This window comes from Quercus lobata, chromosome 7 (assembly GCF_001633185.2).
Source record: "Quercus lobata isolate SW786 chromosome 7, ValleyOak3.0 Primary Assembly, whole genome shotgun sequence".
In the NCBI taxonomy this organism is placed as follows: Eukaryota; Viridiplantae; Streptophyta; class Magnoliopsida; order Fagales; family Fagaceae; genus Quercus; species Quercus lobata.
The window spans coordinates 5,880,919-5,901,657 of record NC_044910.1 but is presented as its reverse complement, the minus strand read 5'-3'; the positions used below and the strand labels follow the sequence as shown (position 1 = coordinate 5,901,657).

Below are 20,739 nucleotides of genomic sequence, written 5' to 3'. Positions count from 1 at the left end.
TTTGCATTTGGAAACTAATAATCGTATTTAATGTTTGTCAGGCAAGCGGAGACTTGATTTTCGTAAGTGACATTGTACGTGGGACTTGTCGTGATGTTCTGTATGGACAAGCTAGGTGATTATGTAGAGTATGTTGTATCAGTATGGACAAGTGTTAGGTGAATATGTATAATATGTTATATCAGTATGGAGCTTCCGCTAGGCGAATATGTAGACTATGTTGTATTAACTTAGTTGTTATTTTGTTTATTGTTGTAAATTACGGATAATTGAACTATTTGCTATCCATTTTACTCGTTACATTAGTTGCGTGATGCAGCTTTTTCCTATAATACGAACAATGATATTACTTTGACAAGTTCAACCACAAGGCCCTTCTAGTATTGAACTGCCATTGTGTGCTAAGACTTTTGTCCAACAATAATTTTATTGAATAGTTACTGTTTTTTAATCTGGTTGTAGAGTATGCTCCCTTCGCCTATCATATGCTGGTATGTAGTTGTTTGATGTGTTCTGGACCCTGGAACATTTGCTGCAGGGGAGAAAATTAATTCTGGTCCATGCACCTGCGGCAAAAAAAAAAAAAATCCCAGTAGAACTCGAGTATCTTATACTCGATTTCCATAAATAGAAATCGAGTCTCTAAGACTCGATTTCCATTTATGGAAACCGAGTATAAAATACTCGAGTTCTACTGGGATTTTTTTTTTTTTACCCCAATTTGAGAACTAAAAAATAATTCTGGTCCCAACCTGCGGCCAAAAAAGAAAAAAAAATTCCCAGTGGAACTCGAGTCTCTAAGACTCGATTTCTATAAATAGAAACCGAGTCTTACAGACTCGATTTCCATTTATGGTAACCCATTAAACTAGAGTTCTACTGGGATTTTTTTTTTCAATTTTTTGTTATTACCCCATTTGAGAACATAATTTCAGGTAATTTTTTACTAAACCGCCAACATCGAAGAGTAAATACCTTGTAAATCCAAAAATATAACTGAAATGAACAAAATAAAATTATACAATCTGGTTTTTTTGTTTTCAACTGCGAACATCTAAGTAACCCAACCCTGTAAATCCAAAAAAAAAAGAAAAAAAAGAAAAAGAAAAGAAAATCAACATCTCATGTCTTCACAATCCAACAATACACAAAAAGCACACATTCAGTATAATTTCATATCACATTGTAATGCACAAACTATAAGCAAGAAAATTGAGTGGAATATTAAAAGTTCAAACTTGTTCTTTTAATTTTATTTTGAATATAATTGAAGTTCTAACTCTAATTAGCTCATTTACAACCACTACATGGTAGGATTGATCCTTGAGTGCTATGTCTCATGCTAGAGCTACACATGCCCAGAAAACTAAGCCACATGTGCTTCTCCACTAAGCACAGATTTTTAATTATCAGTCTGGTCGTCTAACCAATAGATTGATAACAGATTGACAGTCATTGTCTACGGACATTCTTGTCAGATACTTGAAGTAAAACACATATTACATAAAAATGTATCACAAAAGAATATTTAACAAAATAAACAGAGATGCCAGTGGTATTTAAAAAACTTCAACAAAGTGTAGGCACCCCCATGTGGCTTTTATATCCATACAAAGAACAGAGCTGTTGGCTTTGTGTGAAGAACAAAGCCACGGATCAATTATATTCAGGGTGGTGGAGTGAAACAAAACATTAACATGGAGACACAGTACTTCCATAGCTTCCGCAATGACATGTTTTTCTCGGTCTCCTTCTTCATTACCTTTGCCACTACCATCTCAAAATCTTCTTGTGTTACATCAACCCTCCTCTCCCTCAGAGCAAACATCCCAGATTCTGTGCACACAGCCTGCAGCAAAAAAAAAACGAAAAAAATGTGTGACAATATGATTATGCACAGAGAAAACACACAATCTTTCACTTCTGAAGACTTTAATAGCCCAGTGCAATAGGTCGTTATGGAATTAACAAGACTATACTTATCATTCTGTCCAAATCCATCCAAAAGAGTTCAGATTGTTTAAATTGAATAAAATACTGGCAATCTTTACAAGAATGAAGCCTATTTTGACATGCTTGCCAAATACTTACAATAAGAGATGAATCTGTTTAAATAGTTGAGGTCACAATAAAGAAAAGTACCAAAAACTAAACAACCCAATCTGCATAATGAAAAGACACACGATACCTTTATTTTATTTGATGCTTTAAATTCATCCAGCTGGTTGAGAAGCTCCAGCATAGTCCGCTGCACTTCACTGTCACCATTGCCACTACCAGTTTAAATGCAGAAAGTAAAAGGGTACACGAGGCAAACCTCCTTTATCTCTTTAATTTGCTGGTCAAGACCGCCAATCATGTCATATGTGGAATCTGGAACCTTTTCAACTTTCATGAGGTTGACCAATGGATCAACTTTGCTTGGCAAGATTAAATGAAGCACATAACTGTCATTACGGAGAGCAACTCTTGTTGATGGAGTTATCTTGGTGATATCGATATTTTTATCAATGTCAACAACATATTTCCGTTCAAGATGAACCTGGGAAACAAGATGAAACATTAGATAAAAATGTATTCAAACTGTTTTCAAACCATCTCTTATTAACAAAAAGGCACTCCTTGTGCATGTAATAGTCTATTCCCTTGCTAAAATATCATTACTTTTGAATTGACGAACAAATAGTTAAGGCACAGCCGCAAATTTACAATTGAGTGCATTCATATAGGAATATTACTTACCTTAACTAAAACGTTATTCTTCCCCATTACTTTGACAAATAGTGTGTAATATAACTTTAAAATGGCATCAATGTTAATATAAATGTGCTAATTTCGACTTTCAACATTTAAATCAAGTTAATTTTATTCTTAGAAATTGGTTTTAAAAGTGTATGAACAAAATTGATACAACTAATAGTTGGGGAAATTGATTTGAAAGTCGAGGGACAAAATTGATACTATTAAATGTGGGGAAAAGATAACGATGCTCTAAAAGTATAGGTTTAGGAACTATTTTTAAAAGCATCTGATAAAAAAAATGGGAGATACTTTTTGTCCTTAAAAATGATTTGGTAACAAATAATCTAAGGGCATCTGTTAACAAGACCCAACTAAAACTAAAACTGTGACAAATTTATAAAAACCAAAAAATTGTAGTTTGGCCATTTTATTATTATTATTTTTTTTTTTTGGAGGGTGGCCATTTTATTAAAGTTACTAAAAAAATTCACGCCTAATGATGACATTGGCTTGATTTTGAAAGTTAAGTGATTAAATTGATAGAAATAGATGATTTTAAGGTTGCAAATGCTAAATTTCCTTTAGATATGACATTAGCATTTTTCAATGCTAATGCTCTTAAGCAATTTGAAATTCACTCTCGGGTGACTTTCAATGTTTTTGTTACTTAGATATCAATGCAACTAATGGTATTCTTTGTTATGGTAGTACAACACTTTGAATTTTTTGCGTTTTGAAGCATGTTATTTTTTACTTTAATTTCTTGATCTATTCCTATTTTATGACAAAAAGAAATCAATTTATATTTTGATTTTTGCTACTTTGTTGAGCCTCAACTTCTGTCAAACCCAAAAAAAAAAAAAGTGAGGGTAGACACGAAGGACAATGTAAGAGCTTTAGCTGCTAGATTACAAATTTTGTAATGAACTAAATAACTTGTTCATCTATTTTTATACCTTTTTCTTTTATCTACTTATTTGGATGGTTACAAAATTTGTAATATGTTCTAACAAATTCAATCATGCATTGTAGCAAAAAGAAAAATGTTATTAATCGAAAACAAGTTCAACATGTTCAACATGTTATCCAGTAAAGGAAAATCAGGGGCTGCTACAAACTTCAAAAAATCTTGAAGCTTGGATCCTGAGACTAGCCGCTTAGCTTCAAGGGTTATCTGTACGCCCTCATGAATAAAGTCTGCAGTTGGTACAAATTCTGTCTCTGTGAATCCTCTAGTTGTCATAGCAGGTGATCCAATGCGGATACCTCCAGGCACTAAGGCACTCTTGTCACCTTTATAAGGGAATATTATTGTGTGTAAGTTTTGACAAGAAAGGGAGAAACAAACAAAAAAACAGATAAAATCAATTAAAATGGGATAAACCTGCCAAAGAAAGGACTCACCCGGAACTGACTTTTTGTTGAGGGTAGTAGAGGCCAAGTCAAGAATTTTCTCCACTCGAGCTCCATCAATACCCTGTTAAGGGAAGCAATGTTAACTGCTGTTAGTAAAGGTAAATGGTAGGCAAAACACCCCCATCCCAAATAATCATCACAACAATCGCTGTAGTACTAGCAAATTAAACAGGTTGTCTTTCGATTCAATGCCTAGCAATGCAGAACAAATTTTGACATATAATAATATTGACGTGTCATGGCATTCTCCCTTTCAAAGATAACACACACACCAAAAAAGAAAAAACCACACCACCCTGGTAGGCAAAATACCCCCATCCCAAATAATCATCACAGCAATCATTATTGGGATTCAAGCGCAAATCTTCCATCAATATCAGCTCTATTATTCAACTCCTCCCTAGAAAATGTTCATTATTTCAAAATCACAAAAATATGTTATGGGGAGAAGCAAAGGACTATAACATAAAACAAACAACTGGTAGCAAAAAGGGAGAAGCAAACCTTTACAAGATCCTCCAGCATGTTGTTTCAATGATATACAGATATCATGAGTCTGCACAGCTGCGAAGGAACTGAATGTAGATCCATGCCAATTTTTTGTACCCAAACCTTGTGTGCTTCCTCTGCTCTATGGTCCATATCTAAAGCTCGTATTAGTTGCCCATATGTTCCCAATGTGGTTCCCTGTCCCTTGCTTAGCATCCATTTAATCACCTAGGAGAGATTAACAAAGGACTATAACATATAAATCATAAAAGAAAAATAATGAATCAATCTTAAATATATATATTCTTATCATTGAAACAGAAGTTTAAAATAATTAAATACTATTTTTCCAGTTCTCAAAAATAGATTAGAACACAACCCAATATTTGCATGCTGCAGAATTATGAAAAGTTTGGAAAAAGGTTGCACAAACATGAACTGGAAACTTCTTTCTGCAAGTTAAATGCCAAAAGAAAGGGAGGGGGGGGGGGAGAGAGAGAGAGGGCCAGAAGAGCCTTTGAAATGCTGAGGTGGTAATAAGGATTCCTTAATGTAACTCATTTTATTACTTACTTAAATCCGACTTTGTGTAATACACGTCCCAGATAGCTAGTCTTAACTTTCCTTAAAGCATAAATATGTATGCATGTATGTGTTTTTAAGTCTCAGATAGCTATTCTTACTGTCCTTAAAGCATAAATCAGTTTCTAATAATTAGTTGCTTGTAAATACCCTAACCATCCTAACAATTGGTTCTTGACGAATATCTGCTGCAGAAATAAATTGGTTCTTGACGAGTATCCTAACAATTGGTTCTCAAGAAAATAAATTGCATGTACATGGAAAAACAAAACACCATGATCATTAGATAAATGGGAGATACAACATTGTAGACACTAACACACCTGATTTTGCTCAAAATAGTTTGGCAAGACATTATGCTCCCCAAGCAAAACTTCACCCCCTCTTGGCTTATCTAAATCCATTATCAGTGTCAGTCAGCAAAGTGCTCTTTCCACATCCATTTAGCTCCAACATTAGTGCAGCTACTTGAACGTGAGAGGTAGGGTCCAAGGAAACTGATGAAAAGGTTGATGAGGTTCTAAAGTGGGATATTCTGGATTGTTGGACTCCAGAAAATCATTACAGATGGTCTAAACCCAACATGTTTAACACTCAGATTCAGTCCATCCGTAGTGATTTTCTGGCGTCCAACAATCCAAAATATCCCACTTTAGAACCTCATCAGCCTTTTCATCAGTGTGAACATAGTTTAGTTAGCACAAAATCCCTCAAGTTTGCAGCCATGCCAACCTAAATAATGTGAACATACTTTAGTTTATAGTTAATCCAAGATTGGTAGCATTCAGAACTAATGTTGTCCGTATAGGCATGTTTCTAAATTGACTCTCCTGGTGCAAGACAGTAAGTAATTCATTGAGATTGTGGTGTAACAACTTACTCTTTTAGGGAGCACTGATGTAAGACATTCATAGATCAACACCCTCATCGAGGCCTTTTGACCCTAAAAAAAACTCCCATTTTTACAACTATGTTCACTCTTGTAGTTTAAGCTGGTATATTATATTGACTTAACAAGTCACTGTGAGCCATGTTGAGACTTTGTCAATTCAAACAAATAGCAGATAATCCCGTAATCTTTGATTCAAAACTAGACGCACTGTTTCCATCAGAAATTGAAAAGCTCCTTCAAAATCAAGCAGTTAAGGTTTTATCACTTATTTAAATGGTAAGTGCATTTATAACCTATTTCATGGAAAGGGATTACAGTTCACATACACAACTGAATTTAAAGATTCTTACCAGGCGCTGCATGTTAATTAATTTGCTTATATCCATAGGTATGTCAACTGCAAAATTAAATTGAACTTGAGTAGGAGACAGGTGTTAACTGTTAACAGCACGAAGACGTTCTTTTAAAGAAAATTAAAAAAAACAAAAAAAATCAACTTCTCACTGCTAAATCAAGTACAGAAAACTGTGAGAACAAGTCTGAACGAGTCTTTTTCACCAATGTTAACCCAATGACTTGGGATCTTCATAGGAAAAAGAGCATTACCTATTTTATTGTGGGTTAAATCAAGAGTCCGTACAGATCTATTCTGTCCAAACTTCATTTGGGAACGCCTGTTGAAAAGAAATAAAGTATCCATGAGTAAAATGGTAACTCTTCAACTGGTATCATAGTATTAGTATCCTATAGCTCATCATAGTTTTACACAAATTGACAGGTACTGATTAATGATACGGTTTTTCTTATTATTTATGCATGCATAAAGCAGTTCAGTTTTATGTATTGAAAATATCTCCATGTTGGTATTTATGTGTCTCTATATTGATCTGATCGAAACATGCACTGACTACTTTAATTGCTAACATTAATGCATAGATCAAACCATCCTATTCCTATCTAATCATTTCACTGTTGTCCAAGATATGCAACAAAACTGAAAAAGTTTAACCAATGAAAAACTTTATATTCTCAACAATACTAGAACCCATTTCACTTCAATTAGAACCCTCTTGTACTGTAAATTACATACAACCCACACTAAATCAAAACCACTCTGAGCAAAAGCGGGTGACCTCCACTAAAAGAAACAAAACTTATTTCAGTTTTAAAAACTCCAAGATTGAGAACAAAACAAATACTTTTTGTGGTTCCACATGGCACACAAATATACATAAAATACATTAAAAAAAAAAAAACTGGCTGTGACTTTTTCTATATAGAGGTGCATGAGATTACAACATTACTAAATTAACATCCTAGATCATGATTACAACATTACAAAATTAGCAATTATTTAATGGTTTTGAGATCATAGTGACTACAAAATTAACATCCATGATCCTGATTCCAACATTACTATTTGAAAATCTTACGCTACTCATATACTGTTTGCCATGGGTTACAGCCCGTACATATTGTTATGGAATTGCAAAATTGTGCTCAATTTCTTATGTGGCAATTCCGCCAAGATCTCTTCTTTAGTTGGGGGACGGAATTCAAATTCAGAAAATCACAGCTATTCCTGTAGGTCAAATATCACCATACATGGCACAGAGGTTTGAAACTGCCCTTCAAAATACACTTTTTTAAACCTCACTTTAGTACAATTTTTTCTAATAGCACATTTTCAAAAAGCTGAAAAATAAACCATGCCAAATGAGAATATATAACACTGAAAAACTGCTTAATATTCTTAATGTGTTTCATTAGTCTTGCATATGGCATCACTCAAGTACACAAAAAGATGATGATAATTTTCAACTATTTTTTCCGTTTTGATGCAGGCAAAGCATGATAAAATTAATTAAATAAATAAAAATAGATTGTGGTATCATAAAAATATATGTAGATTAAAATAACAAATGATGCAAGGAATAAATTTGCAACAAAAGCATTTAACAACCAACACATGTTGGGTTACCTCCATTGTCACATTTAAGAACCATATCCTTGTTGGAATATCTACCTCCAGCTAATGTCCTTATTTGAGGCATTCACCTAGTTCCAATAATGTACGTTCAAACCATATTGAAAACAAAAATAATCTTATTGAAATGTGAAAAGAGAAATAATAATGGAATAAAGTGTGTTGTTTCACATTAAGCTTTCAGATACCTTTTTTGAATCTTACGCTGTCTCGTATAATGAGGAGGAGGTCTTGCATGTCCTTCGTCAGATGCCTCGGGCCCAACATTGTGTCCATGTTTGTGCCCCCCTGTCCCACACGGAGGTGCCTTTGATATGCGTTTAGGCCGACCTTCAGCCGCTGTAGGTAACCCAACCGCCTGCTCAGCCTGAACATGGGGTGGGTCAATGGCTGAAGAAGGGGTACTAAACGAACTATGGGAGGGTGGCTCCTGCTGCATGTCAGGTGGGGTACCCAGGTCAAAGGATGGAATGGGTGACAGCTGAAGAAATGACTGTGGGGTGGGTGGACGGACGTCAGACCCAGAACAAGGAAGTGGGGTGGGTGGAGGGATGGTGGGGCAAGGAGATGGATGGGGGGTGGGTGAAGGGATGGTGGGCGTAGGGGCTGGATGTGGGTTAGGTGAAGGGATGGTGGGCGTAAGGGCTGGATGTGGGCTAGGTGAAGGGATGGTGGGCGTAGGAGCTGAATGTGGGTTGGGTGAAGGGATGGTGACGGTAGGGGATGGATGTGGGGTGGATGAAGGGATGGTGGGGCTGGCGGATGCATGTGGGGTGGATGCAGAGGGATCGGGGGTAGGGAGAAGCTGAGGGGTAGCAACAGGCGAACGGGATTGACATCCGGCCGGAGCTGTGCTCGTGCTTGGGCCGGTAGGCATAGCTGCCTCCTCAATCGGGGCCTCAGGGATAGGAGGTTGGACACGTGTCATCACCTGCACTGCCGTCAGCACCTCAGTAATGTCGTTGTGGTCCTTCGTGCCCACTGGATGACGCCTCAACAAACGGACGTATCCTTCAATCTGCACATGGAAAAACCACACATATTAGACCTGCAATACGAAATCAACAATGCCAATTGATAATAAAATAAATGTTGGTTCTACTACTAATAATTGCAAATTAAAGGGAGATGAAGTGCTAAGCAAAAAATGTAGTAACAAACATCATGCTCTCTAAACAGTGGTTTCATGGTAAGAAACACGGTAACATGTATACATGAATGGACATTAATACACTAGCTTATGTTTTGCTACTGCTATATTCAGTAGTTGTTGTATAGAGATCAGTTGTCTTACAATAAATGGAGTCCTAAAGTTTCCACTCAATGGCACAGGAATCAAAACTTCTGCTGCAGTTGATACTAGTAATGCTGAAACTTTTTGAACATCTGCCTCATTATAACTACATCATCAATAATTTCTCTCTATGTGTGTGTGTGTGATATTTCATTGTTAAGTAGCACATTTTGATTTTAAGTTTTTCTGTTGCTCTCTGTGAAGTGAACAAAAATATTTTTTCCTATTTTTATAGTACAGATGAATGGGTGGGACCTTTTTAACTCTCTTTCTCTCACACACATTTATTTTGCAGTGTTATAATGCTCTTGTCAGACATGGTGGGGAAAGCACCATTATACAGGAAGTATGTGAAGGATCTTTATTTCCTTATTTTTGCCTTGCAGTTCCCTGAAGCTGTTTTGGTTTTCTTGTGGTTTTTTTAATCGATGTCCTTTGTATTTGTGAAGGGCATTTATTTTCTTTAGTTCACCTATATCAAGAGAACTGGTTAATCACATGAAGAAGGATACAACTATTTTACCTCGAATTGTTGCACTGAAAGAGGTATGGTTCTCTTGTTTAGGAAAATACTTTTTGGATCGGTATTGATGCTGAAACACTTCATATTTCAGCTAGTTGTATTGTTTTCTTGTTTTCCATTGTTGGTTGTAAACTTATTAGCGGACATTGATATATTTCCATTTGGTTTTGAAATGCAGATGAATTTGGAGTACTTTGCTATAGACAGCCAGGTATCTGATTCTACTTCAGTCACTTGTTAATACCTTTTTCATGATATAGATAATTGTGTATTTAACATAGATGATGGACTTATCTTCTTAAAAAATATCATGAATTTTGTATAGAAGATTCTCTTTTTTTTTTTTTTTTTTTTTTTGTATCTTTAGTGAATTTAACAAACCATTGTTGCTGATGACGTGTGTTCCATGAATGTACCTGTGGAACTTTGACTGCGTATTTTAAAATGCTTAATGTAACAAATAGTATTTGTAACCTATTAAAAAAAAAAAAGTTTTTGCTGGCTGCTGCACTCAAATTTTAATCCTTTGAGGTACCAATCATGCAGATGTTTTTGGCAATTGTCACACTTTTTTTAGAGATTCTAAATACTTATATCATTTTTGTTTAACATGGTTCAGTTGTTTGTACTCTAAAATGTAAAATATTGGGTGTTATGTGTTTGAATGTGATGGCTACCCGAATTGCTACAGTTTTTGCTTCACTAAGGGTATATAGATTTAGTTATTTCTAAATTTGATTTATTATGTATTAAAATTTTTCCGAACCATATTTATGTTTAAATTTTATCAGGAATTTCCTATGGTACGCTACCGTGCTGCTAAGTCCTTAGATGCAACTACAATGACAACTTTCCGTGATCTAATTCCTACAAAGCTCGCTGCTGGAGTCTGGGACTGTATTATGAAATATAAATCACTTCCTGGCTTTCCTAAGACAGAAACATGCGAGTTGCTAATACTTGACAGATTTGTAGATCAGGTTTTTAGGTGCATGTGTTTGTTATGAATTTATAATTTGGTTACTGGTATATTGTCTATATTGATTATGATGAATATACTTGTTTTAAAATTTTAGATTGCTCCTATCATACATGAATGGACATAGAAGAGATTGAGAAGTTACCAGCAGAGTCACTACAGCACCAGGCCTATCGATGAACCTCCGAGTCACCCTTTTGAACCAGTCGTGGTACTCGTGCTCTGGAGGCATATCACCAAGCACTGCTTCACAACGCCGATCAAAGCGATTACCCCACTCAAGGATATGCACAGCATGCTTCTGCATCCAATTAACACTGATCTTCCCCCTCAAATCAATGCCATGAAGCACTCTGTCAGTGTTAACAGTGCAGGGAATTTCTTGGATCATCCCAAATTGACGAACAACACGATCCGGTGTATGTTTCTCTACTAGGTGGAAACATACAAGCGGCACCGCTGCCGTCCATACGGCCTTCCCTACAACACACCACGGCGGGAGGTCGTCAAAATGAGCTTCATATGGCTGCCACACCACCTACAATAGCCAAAAAAGAAGTACACAACACATTAGGGAACAATGTTTATATTTCAAAGTTCACGAAACCTATATGGACGTTCGTAAAAGCGTAAAATAAGGCATTTTCATACCTGGTCTGGCAACATGGAAGCTAGTTGCTCGCGATACCTGTCCCTGAAGATGTGGGCGGGCCTATTTTTCTTGTTTGGGACCCACAACCACCTACAATCAAGAAGAATGGATCAATAAGTACTGAGATAATGTTAAAACTATAATGTAATCACATATATTAAATAAAAGGAAATAAAAGGAAATTGAAATTTGAAGAAATAATGTAATCACTTAAGATGAAGAAATAAAAGGAAATTGAAATTTGATCATTTTATTTTAAGTCAAGGATGTACTTCAAGAAACCAAGATTTCTCTTACTTCAACACTTTAAAACTCGAGGGCAAGTTTTCTCTACCAGGAGAGAATGACGCAAGTAGCAAGCTAATATCATTTTAATTTTAGGTGTTATGACCAATGTATTTTATTTTTGGTTTTTAGAGATGGGTTGTCCTAATAGTCTTATTTTGAGTTTAGTTATTTAGTTTGGGCTTACTAGTAAAATCCCAAGGAGTCCAATTCTCATGTCCCACTAGAAGTGGAGTAGGCATTGGTCATCTATCATATGGATGTCATGCTTTCTATTCAGAAAGAGGATTAAGTTTCTAAATTTTTAGAGGCCATGAAGCATTGTTTGATACAACCTTCTCGAAGGTGTGATGCCTAGGAAATCCTAGGCGTGATCCCTAGAAGTTTATTGTTTTTCTTTTCCTTTCTTAAATACCCAATAACTTAAAACCTTGCAAACACACATTGGTTTGTAACCTTTTAAACCCTAAAATCCAAAATTTCAAACCCTAAACTACCCATCCATCAAATATCCCCAACAATGCTTATAGAGAGCCAAAACACTTTTCATGGGTAACTGTTCACAGCCCTGGAACAACAATCTAAATCTTAGATTATCTTTTTTGTTTCATCCCTAAATTCTACTGTTGTTGAAGCTGAAATACTTATTTTTGTAGACCGTATATGAATGGACTTCGACATCTCTTACGTCTTCTATTGCAGACTTTCTTGAGTTCTTGGATTCCTTGAGCTTTCATTAATTTTTTGTTGTATGTTTTTGCTTTGCTCCTTGCATACACCCCATGTATTTGGTTAGCATCCCTTTGCTTTACTTATTTATTTATTTTAATGGATTATATATAAAAATAAGTGCCTATTTTTTTTAATGTCCTATTGTCCAAATAAACTCACAGCATCACTACATTCCAAACTGGTTGGGTAAATAAAAGTTAGTGTAAGATTTTTATTTTTTATTTTTTAAATTATTTTATTTTTATTTCAGAGAAATATGTTTACATTTTGCATTATGCATGAATATATGTCAGTCCTTATGTCATCAATATGAAACTGCAGCTTTGAGTTATTTGACTGAAAATAGATTATTTATGTCTTTCGTATGCCGTCGAGAATTGCAGATTGCAAAGGAGCTACGAGAGAGAGGAATTTCAGCTGATTATTATCATGCAGATATGGATGCAAATGCTCGTGAGAAAGTACATATGCGGTAAAGTCATTGTTTTAATATAAAATATTGTGAATTACAATGTGTTAAGTGGTTAACAAGCTCTATCTCTAATGACACCTCCTCCTCTTGTAAAAGTAAGGTGGAGGGTGAGGTCATGTGAATTGCAATAGTAATTAATTCTTTAATTTTTTATCATCATGGAGCACAAAATGATTAGGGGTGTACATAGATTGGGTTGGGAGGTTTTACAATCCTAAGTATATTTTTCCTAATTTCATCAGGTCTATCAACAAAGGTTTTTGTTAAGAAAAATGCTAGGACCACGAAAAGTTACACAACTTTTGCCATAACTCATCACGTGTTATGACAAGTTGTGAGTAGTGAAGAAAAAGTGGTGGGTCCATGTGGGTCCACACCTCCACCACTCACAGCTTCTCATGTGACAAGTTGTGACAAAAGTATGTAATTTTGTGGTACACTGTTTGACTCATCCAATAAATTTACTGCAAACAACAGACACAAAGAACCCAAACAAACAAAAACCCATCACGCCAAGCAAACAAACCCACTGCCTTATGCACTTTTTTTCCCTACTCTCTCTCTAGTCTACAAAGAGAAACAGAAAGAGTGGTTTTTTTATTTTTTTATAGGGCAAATTAATAATAAAATACTAATAGTATAGAACACCCTTTTGTGTGAATGACTCTTTGGAAAGTCCATGCATTCTAGAGAGAGAGAGAGATATATATAAAACAAAGCCAAGATCAGAGGACCCTTTTGTGTGAATTTATTAGTTTCTGAGTAAAAAAGCAAAAATGGTTGGAATTTTCTCAAGGTTTTCTGCCAGCAGGGCTGGCCATCGAAGAACACAAAGTGCACTTGTAAGACTAACACCACACTCTTTCTCTTTTAATGTTTATTTTGCAATCCTATATAATCTCGTGTTTCTTTGGTAGAAGATTTTATTGTTGATGTTGGACTCGAGTTGACCATTAAAACATTTTAGTGGGTCCTATGATTTTTGTGCAGTTGGGTTGGAATTAATCTTTAAAGTTTGGAGATTTTTTATCAGGATCTGACGATTGTATTTGATTCTGAATATTGTTATTTGGCTTCTATTTTTTTTTGGGTTTACATTTTTTTAACTTTCTATGGATATGACTATTTAATTCTGGATTGGATTTTGCAAGAACAATTAGTATGATGAAGGTGCTATTGAGCTAGTGGTTAATTAACTATTGGCTATAGCTTAGATCAGGTGGTTGGGTTTGAGCTGTTTCTCTGTTGGGGACCTTGTATTCGTCTGCTAGAATTGAAGACTGTGGCTTCCTTTTATTAAATTGTATATTTTACCCATCAATTTCATATGTAGAGAAATTATTATGTCTTGTTATCTTTTGTTAAACACCTTATATTGCTCTTGATATACCGTGTTTCTTTTCTTTCCATCTAAGTTTTGTGTAAACTCAGTTTTCTTTATTTATTTTCATTGGTGCTGTTTTTATTTATTCACACGTTTGATTTCATCTTTGTTTTAGTAAATATGTTTGTATAATGATTTGCTATTATCTAGTGCAGGATGAGAGGGAAGTTTTGCCTCCAAATTCAGAGGTTACAGGTGCAGCTACTGCTGTCACTGCTGCTTCTCATGGGATAGAAGTAGCAGTGGAGTTTAAGCCAGTTGAGCATCCGAGTGAACCTCTTGACACTGATAAACCAATTCAATGTCCATTACCTGAACCTTCAATTCTTAATGTAAGCTTAAAACTTGGTGTGCCTTCTAGAATGTTCTGTTATACATTGCAAAGGGTGCAGGCAGATGTGTGTGTGTGTGTGTGTGTGTGTGTGTGTGTCTGTGGCACTTTGTTGGTTTGGTTTGCTCTGGATAGACTAGTTTGGATAGTTTATATTAGAAAAGTTTTTTTATTTGCGTCTCAATTTAACATTTTTGTCATCCGTATTAGCAGAGGAAGTATTCTCTAGTGGAAATCTGACCAAAAGATTGTCAAGAAAACTAAAAACAGCATGCATGATTGCTTATTGTTTTCTGCATCATCAGAGTTTTGTAGAAAGCATTTTTTCCTTCAGCATTAAAATTTGCTGTGGATCCAAGAACACAGTACAGGTATTTTAAGGTATTAGAAGAATTTGCTAAGAAGCCTCTTGGGCATGAGGATAAACTGCTTAGCCCATCAGGGGTAAAAAACCCCTGGATTAGCCGGTAAATAGTTCTGGCGGGTGGGGTCAGTTGCTTGTAGGGGTTTGATTAACAGTGAAGATTATTGTATAGTATGCTCTGCGACGTGAAAATATTTCTTTTGAGGATTGTTTTTGTTTGAAATCTCTTTTGAGGATTGTTTGGCCTAAGACCTATAATACTTATATTCACTTGTCTCCTTCTCAAAGAAAAAAAGTCAAAAACATCTTAATGGTTGAAAATTGAAATGACTCTTTCTTATCACTCTCTTATTCTGTCTGATCATTGTCTCTCTAACTCTCCTGCCCCATTTCCTGTCAAAGAATCTCTCTATTTCATTGTAAAGATTTGGTGGTTGGTAAATCCAAGGATGAATATAGTGTTACACCATTATCATTCTTTATTTGATAGAATGAAATTCTAAATGATGTGGTATCATGTACACCATTAAATTCATGAAAATATATTCTGAACCATGAAATGCATCTATTTTATTTCAGGAAAAATAAAGAGGACCTTAAACTCCCTCTTAAAACAATTTCCCACTCAATTAAAGAAAGTAATCAACCACACAAGCTTCCCACCACCAAATTCTCCAGTTTATTTTTCCATGAGATTGTTATAGATTGTAGTGGGCCTATGTGTGAGGTGATATGCTAATCTGAGAATGTTGTGAAATTTTTATGAATTTTTGTTGTGTCTGTAGCCTTATTGCTAATAAAAAGCTTATGTGTTGTGTGGTTTCAAGTGAATTTTCTAATGGGTATTCTGGATTGAAAAATGGTGTTGATTTTTGGGATTCTAAGACTAGTCCTGGACATGTCACACTCACAGCAGAAAATTCTGGCATTCAAAATGGTGGCGAAATTAAACTTGAAGTTGAGGATAAGTGCAAGGATGAAGACGCATATGTTGCTAATCCACCACTTTCCCAGAACTCACTTCAGAACCAAAATGCAAAGGATATTTCTATCAAAATAGAAAGTGAACTGAAAGAGACAGAACTGTATCTTGAAACACTATACAAGAAACCTGGCAAACATGATTTCTACTGCCCTAATTGTAAAGTTTGCATCGACAAGGTCCTTATTCGTAGTGAAGAAGTGAAGTGCCCAACATGCTTCGAATTCCTCAAACCTATAGGTAATTTTCATTCTGACCTCATTGGAAAAACTATATTTGCCTGCTACATGCTAGATGTAATCAACAATGTTTGGTTGTGTTGTGTTCACTCATGATGGTCATGTAATTCAGGGTTTCCAGGGTGTCTTATAAACATGGAGTGTAATAGTCTAGCCAAAGGCTGAGACACTACTTTCTTATAAATTAAAAAATAATTGCCCTATTGTGTCACGATTTCCACTTCTCATGTATTTCATGAATGACTTTGCCATGCTATGACATTTTTTCCCTTTAATTCTTAAATATAATACAGACAACAACTTTATTAACTATATTATCTCACTTTAACAGGCGAATGGATCTTTGGTGAGTGGAAATCTTCTAAACGAGGTATTACATATGCTGTGATATTTCAGAATGTTGGGAAATATTCTGTTTTCATAGGTTCAGGCAATTTCAACTTCTAATTTTCTATGAAATGCTACCAACTTTTTTTGGGGGTAGGCGGGGGTGGGGGATGTGTGTGGAGAGGGTATCTCATGGGACCATCTTCTCACTCACACATGCTATGAGAGAAGGGTCTCAGGAGACCATCTCATAAGATGCTTTTACATTTGGGTAGGGGGAAGGTGCCATTGGGCTATAAGCCTACTAACTATATATATGAAGACTGGTGATGTTTAAGAACTATAATGGTCCAAAATATCTAGAACACATCAAACTAATTCTATAGTTAAGCTGAGATTTGCGATGATTCTAGTAAATTGCTATATCTCATGCATGTTATGTTCTCATCATTAGCAATGGTTCTCAAATGGTATCTTCCATACATTATTATGCAGAAAATGATCGCGAGATTCCACACATTGACAAAAGTCCATATAATAATGCAGCACCACCATCAACTAGTGCAATCACAAGTTTAAGTGCTGTTCCATTTGCAGCCAGTGCAGATGCTGCTACAAGTAAGCGCTTAGCATTTCCACTATAATAAACTTCAGCTTAAATGACAACTACTAGTGCTCTATTTTATTTTGGAATCAAACCAAAAATGATTTCCACTATAATAAACTTTAGCTCAAATGACACCCTCTCCCTCTATAGGAAAAGAAAATAGGGTAAACTAGTCATGATGTTTAAGGCCTATAATGGTCCAGAATATCTAGAACACATCAAATTAATTCTATCGTTAAACTGAAATTTGTGATGATTCTTGTAAATTGCTATATCCAATGCATATTTTGATGGTGTGGGTTGGGCTAATCAATAAAAAGATTGGATCTTGAATGAGTCAGTTGTTGTTTGGTTTAAAAGAGTGAATAGAATGGGAAACAAAGAAAGATAAACCCTAAACAAACACTCTCAAAGGCAAAGCGTAAAATAAGCTGTCATCATTCTTTTAAAATTCACTCTCTCTATGAGTGTTACTGATTACAATAAAGCCTTTATAAATAACCTAAAGAGACTACGACTTCAAATAGCAAATAAAAATACTCAAGAAGAAGTTAGAACCAAATAGAAAAAGAACTCAAAACATAATATAAGACTCGTGCTTTGGTGAAGACAGTATGTTATAGTAGTATGAGGTAGAGACTTACTTCAGGGATAGTGGACCACGTACTGGAGGACCGTAAGCACCCACTGGCGGGCCTCGCTCAACTGTCGGGCACAAATAGGGGAATCTGGCCCATGCCCAGTACTGGAGCAACAACAAGCACCCACCAATCTGACTGGTGTCCTCGCTTGCCCTGCATAGCTCTCGATACAACCATGCAAGGCAAGCACTTCCCCAACTGTACCTCCGTGGGTTGTGAAGGTCTTCCAACTGCTACACCCACATTAGATGCACCCTATCGCCAGATTTGTCCATGAATATTGTGTCCCCCAATAGCGCTAGGATGTAGCATCGTGCGTACTTATGCAGCTGATCCTCTTCAGCATCAGGCGGCAATGAGTTAGCAACTTCCTCCAAAAGGCGGTTGATGAGAATCCTTTGCCCATCAAGTTGCTTATGATTGTTTTGAGTTACAGGTTGAAAGCCAAGGAAGTCCCGGCACACATCCACCCAAGTTTTTTGTGTGCTCCCTGTTATAGCATCACCATCAACAGGAAGCCCGAGAAGAACCTCCACATCCTGCAATGTGATGGTCACCTCACCATGTGGCATGTGAAAGGTGTGAGTCTCGGGCCGCCATCGCTCCACTAAGGCCGTTATCAGGCCATTGTCAATCTCTCTACCCGGGACCCACAGGAGTCCCTCCAAACCAACTGTGGTGATGATGTTCCTCACTCGGTCGTCCACCATTGGAGGTTGCTTGGAGAACTCTGAACTACGACTACGGTAGGTAATGGACCCTGGATCCTGCACATAACAAAATCATGGATTAATATAGTATATGCAAATACGTGTACATTGTATGGATTAAATGCATGTGCACAAGTTACTGTTTTAGTTGAGTGTTTTACCCGCCCATTCCAAATAGCTTCGGACCGATGCGTCGCCTGCTGTGTCAACACCGAGTCGTCAATGGGTCCAGGCTGTGTATAGTCAATGCGTCCAGCATTTGCAGCAGCCATACTGAAGAAGAATGATAAGCAGTTAGTTTCAAAATTGAACACACAATATGCTTAAATATATAGGTATGACTTAGAGCAGCCATGATGAAATGACGACTATGGTTGCTTGTTCATAATTGCAGAATCATAGCAAATTTCTTAGAACTTTGAAGGGAGGACTTGACCGGGAATTAGCTTACTAAACCGGTATTTTGGTAGTTATTTATTTAATTTTTTTTTTTTGGGTATGAAAGTTTCCAACATATATCTACTAAATCCTTTTCATGAGAATGATTAAACCAAAATACTCCTCACATGTTTGTGTGTATACTGGCTTTAAAGTAAAAGAAAGAACAAGAGAATGAGACTAATCTGTTCATACATGCACTAATTCAAACATAGTTTGAATTGAATTTTTGTCTGTCAATAGAATATAAAATCATAAATTACAAATTAAGTTTTAACTATTTCAAGTATCTTGCTTTATATGGTAGTCGATATTTACACTATTTATGCTGTAGGTAACCTAGGTTGATTTCAATGGATTTAACTATAGCATATTGCTTTGCTTTGCTTTGCTTTGTATCTCACAGTCATATGATTGTGGACCATTGGGTAATCTTAATTTGTTAAGAATCAAATATGTTAATATATGGGACGCTTTTTAGTGCTAAATACTAACTATGAGCACCATGTTTGGGATTACAGTGCCAGCACTTAGGGGAAAGGACTACGGCAAGACTAAAATGCGTTATCCGGACTACACAGAGACAAAATAAGGTTGCCAAATGAAAAATACATAAGGCCTCCAAAAATGTTTTTAAGTGCACAAGCATCATAATTATCTATTCTAACAGCATATATATATGAGAATGCAGGACTTGCGAGTAGGAAATGGCCCCATACCAAAGATGGGAGAGACTGTAGTGGTAAGCCACTAATTGTGGAGAAGCCCAGTGACCCCCCCAAGAAGAAGCCTACTACTACTACTACAGACAGATACTCTTCTTCTCTTCCCTTTCTCTGTCAATGCAATCTTTTCTGGGTATAACACTGCTTTTTTTTTTTTTTTGTTTGGCAGGAAGAAATCAAGTTCAACAGTGCCGAAGGCAAAGAAAGCAAAAACTGACAAGAAGTCTAAGGATCCAAATGCCCCCAAGCGCCCACAAACTGCCTTCTTTCTCTTCATGTATACTATCTCCCAGTCCCTCTCTTGCACGTTTGGATTATCTTTCCGCGTGTGTGTGTGCTGAAATGTTTTCAATTTCTGTGTCAGGGATGACTTTAGGAAGACTTATAAAGAAGAAAATCCCGATTCGAAGGGTGGTAAAGAGGTACAAGTATTTATTAATTACTGCCCTTGCTCTTTATTTTTTATTTTTTGTTAGGTGATTAAACTTTGGACAGGTTGTTCTAATCTTCTTGTTTGACTTACAATGAATTGTAGGTAGCAAAGGAGGGTGGTGAGAAGTGGAAATCTCTAGACAGAAAGAGAGAAAAATATTCCTAGGACATTAATAGGTGGAAAACAATAATTATTGACTATGGAACAAGATACAAATGCAGCAAATGAAAGGCAAAAAAAATGGCAGAAGAAGAAAGGACAGAGTTACCTATAGAAGAATTAACATATAAGTGCCTATATCAAGTCATTTTTGGACTTGTCCTATCTTCTCCTATCCACTCTTTATGGTGTCCTTTTCACAATGGGCAACTACGGATTGCAACAAATAGGAAGTACTTATCAAATTGTCGCCATCTTCATTGACAAGAAACACATCACTAAGACAAAAAGTCTACTTGCATCTAGATTCAAACTTTTAAACCTGTAACACCAACGCCTTATAATTAGCAACTA

General features: G+C 36.1%; 5 protein-coding genes and 2 long non-coding RNA genes across 7 annotated transcripts; 3 read left to right on the top strand and 4 right to left on the bottom strand.

The window, feature by feature from the left end:
* Nucleotides 1-2,220: 2,220 nt before the first annotated feature.
* On the bottom strand, nucleotides 2,221-2,769 carry LOC115951449 (26S proteasome regulatory subunit 8 homolog A-like). Its single transcript, XM_031068655.1, has 2 exons — nucleotides 2,743-2,769; nucleotides 2,221-2,542 (listed from the first exon to the last, which is right to left on the bottom strand). Exons 1-2 carry the CDS (start codon nucleotides 2,767-2,769, stop codon nucleotides 2,282-2,284), a joined length of 288 nt encoding a protein of 95 aa, XP_030924515.1. The 3' UTR covers nucleotides 2,221-2,281.
* Nucleotides 2,770-3,966: 1,197 nt separating this feature from the next.
* LOC115954312 lies at nucleotides 3,967-5,578 on the bottom strand. The gene is made up of 4 exons (XR_004083878.1): nucleotides 5,553-5,578; nucleotides 4,663-4,875; nucleotides 4,147-4,219; nucleotides 3,967-4,035 (listed from the first exon to the last, which is right to left on the bottom strand). It is a non-coding gene; the product is annotated as an uncharacterized LOC115954312 (long non-coding RNA).
* A 3,147-nt stretch (nucleotides 5,579-8,725) lies between these two features.
* On the bottom strand, nucleotides 8,726-13,055 carry LOC115951448 (serine/threonine-protein phosphatase 7 long form homolog). Its single transcript, XM_031068654.1, has 5 exons — nucleotides 13,039-13,055; nucleotides 11,556-11,646; nucleotides 11,050-11,442; nucleotides 8,929-9,126; nucleotides 8,726-8,764 (listed from the first exon to the last, which is right to left on the bottom strand). The coding sequence occupies exons 1-5, from the start codon at nucleotides 13,053-13,055 to the stop codon at nucleotides 8,726-8,728; spliced, it is 738 nt and encodes a 245-aa protein (XP_030924514.1).
* Nucleotides 9,698-10,137, top strand: LOC115954138. Its single transcript, XR_004083831.1, has 3 exons — nucleotides 9,698-9,748; nucleotides 9,852-9,948; nucleotides 10,104-10,137. It is a non-coding gene; the product is annotated as an uncharacterized LOC115954138 (long non-coding RNA).
* Nucleotides 13,056-13,584: 529 nt separating the features above from the next.
* Nucleotides 13,585-17,316, top strand: LOC115951447. Its single transcript, XM_031068653.1, has 5 exons — nucleotides 13,585-13,887; nucleotides 14,585-14,761; nucleotides 16,010-16,346; nucleotides 16,677-16,775; nucleotides 17,168-17,316. Exons 1-5 carry the CDS (start codon nucleotides 13,822-13,824, stop codon nucleotides 17,314-17,316), a joined length of 828 nt encoding a protein of 275 aa, XP_030924513.1. The 5' UTR covers nucleotides 13,585-13,821.
* An 837-nt stretch (nucleotides 17,317-18,153) lies between these two features.
* On the bottom strand, nucleotides 18,154-20,539 carry LOC115951445 (serine/threonine-protein phosphatase 7 long form homolog). Its single transcript, XM_031068652.1, has 3 exons — nucleotides 20,495-20,539; nucleotides 18,792-18,903; nucleotides 18,154-18,687 (listed from the first exon to the last, which is right to left on the bottom strand). The coding sequence occupies exons 2-3, from the start codon at nucleotides 18,900-18,902 to the stop codon at nucleotides 18,154-18,156; spliced, it is 645 nt and encodes a 214-aa protein (XP_030924512.1). The 5' UTR covers nucleotide 18,903; nucleotides 20,495-20,539.
* LOC115951444 (HMG1/2-like protein) lies at nucleotides 19,793-20,391 on the top strand. Its single transcript, XM_031068651.1, has 4 exons — nucleotides 19,793-19,810; nucleotides 19,877-20,070; nucleotides 20,158-20,215; nucleotides 20,329-20,391. Exons 1-4 carry the CDS (start codon nucleotides 19,793-19,795, stop codon nucleotides 20,389-20,391), a joined length of 333 nt encoding a protein of 110 aa, XP_030924511.1.
* Nucleotides 20,540-20,739: the final 200 nt, after the last annotated feature.

Coding starts and splice junctions, on each gene's coding strand:
- LOC115951448 (XM_031068654.1), bottom strand. Junction 11,443..11,555: donor CTTCCATGTTGCCAGACCAG/GTATGAAAATGC, acceptor TGGCTATTGTAG/GTGGTGTGGCAGCCATATGA. Junction 8,765..8,928: donor GATGTCAATCCCGTTCGCCT/GTTGCTACCCCT, acceptor CCCTTCACCTAG/CCCACATCCAGCCCTTACGC.
- LOC115951449 (XM_031068655.1), bottom strand. CDS start 2,769: ATGGGGAAGAATAACGTTTTAGTTAAG. Junction 2,543..2,742: donor AGAATAACGTTTTAGTTAAG/GTAAGTAATATT, acceptor CTTGTTTCCCAG/GTTCATCTTGAACGGAAATA.
- LOC115951447 (XM_031068653.1), top strand. CDS start 13,822: ATGGTTGGAATTTTCTCAAGGTTTTCTGCCAGCAGGGCTGGCCATCGA. Junction 13,888..14,584: donor GAAGAACACAAAGTGCACTT/GTAAGACTAACA, acceptor TATCTAGTGCAG/GATGAGAGGGAAGTTTTGCC. Junction 14,762..16,009: donor CTGAACCTTCAATTCTTAAT/GTAAGCTTAAAA, acceptor TGGGATTCTAAG/ACTAGTCCTGGACATGTCAC.
- LOC115951444 (XM_031068651.1), top strand. Junction 20,071..20,157: donor ACTGCCTTCTTTCTCTTCAT/GTATACTATCTC, acceptor TTTCTGTGTCAG/GGATGACTTTAGGAAGACTT. Junction 20,216..20,328: donor ATTCGAAGGGTGGTAAAGAG/GTACAAGTATTT, acceptor AATGAATTGTAG/GTAGCAAAGGAGGGTGGTGA.
- LOC115951445 (XM_031068652.1), bottom strand. CDS start 18,902: ATGGCTGCTGCAAATGCTGGACGCATTGACTATACACAGCCTGGACCC. Junction 18,688..18,791: donor AAGCTATTTGGAATGGGCGG/GTAAAACACTCA, acceptor TGTTATGTGCAG/GATCCAGGGTCCATTACCTA.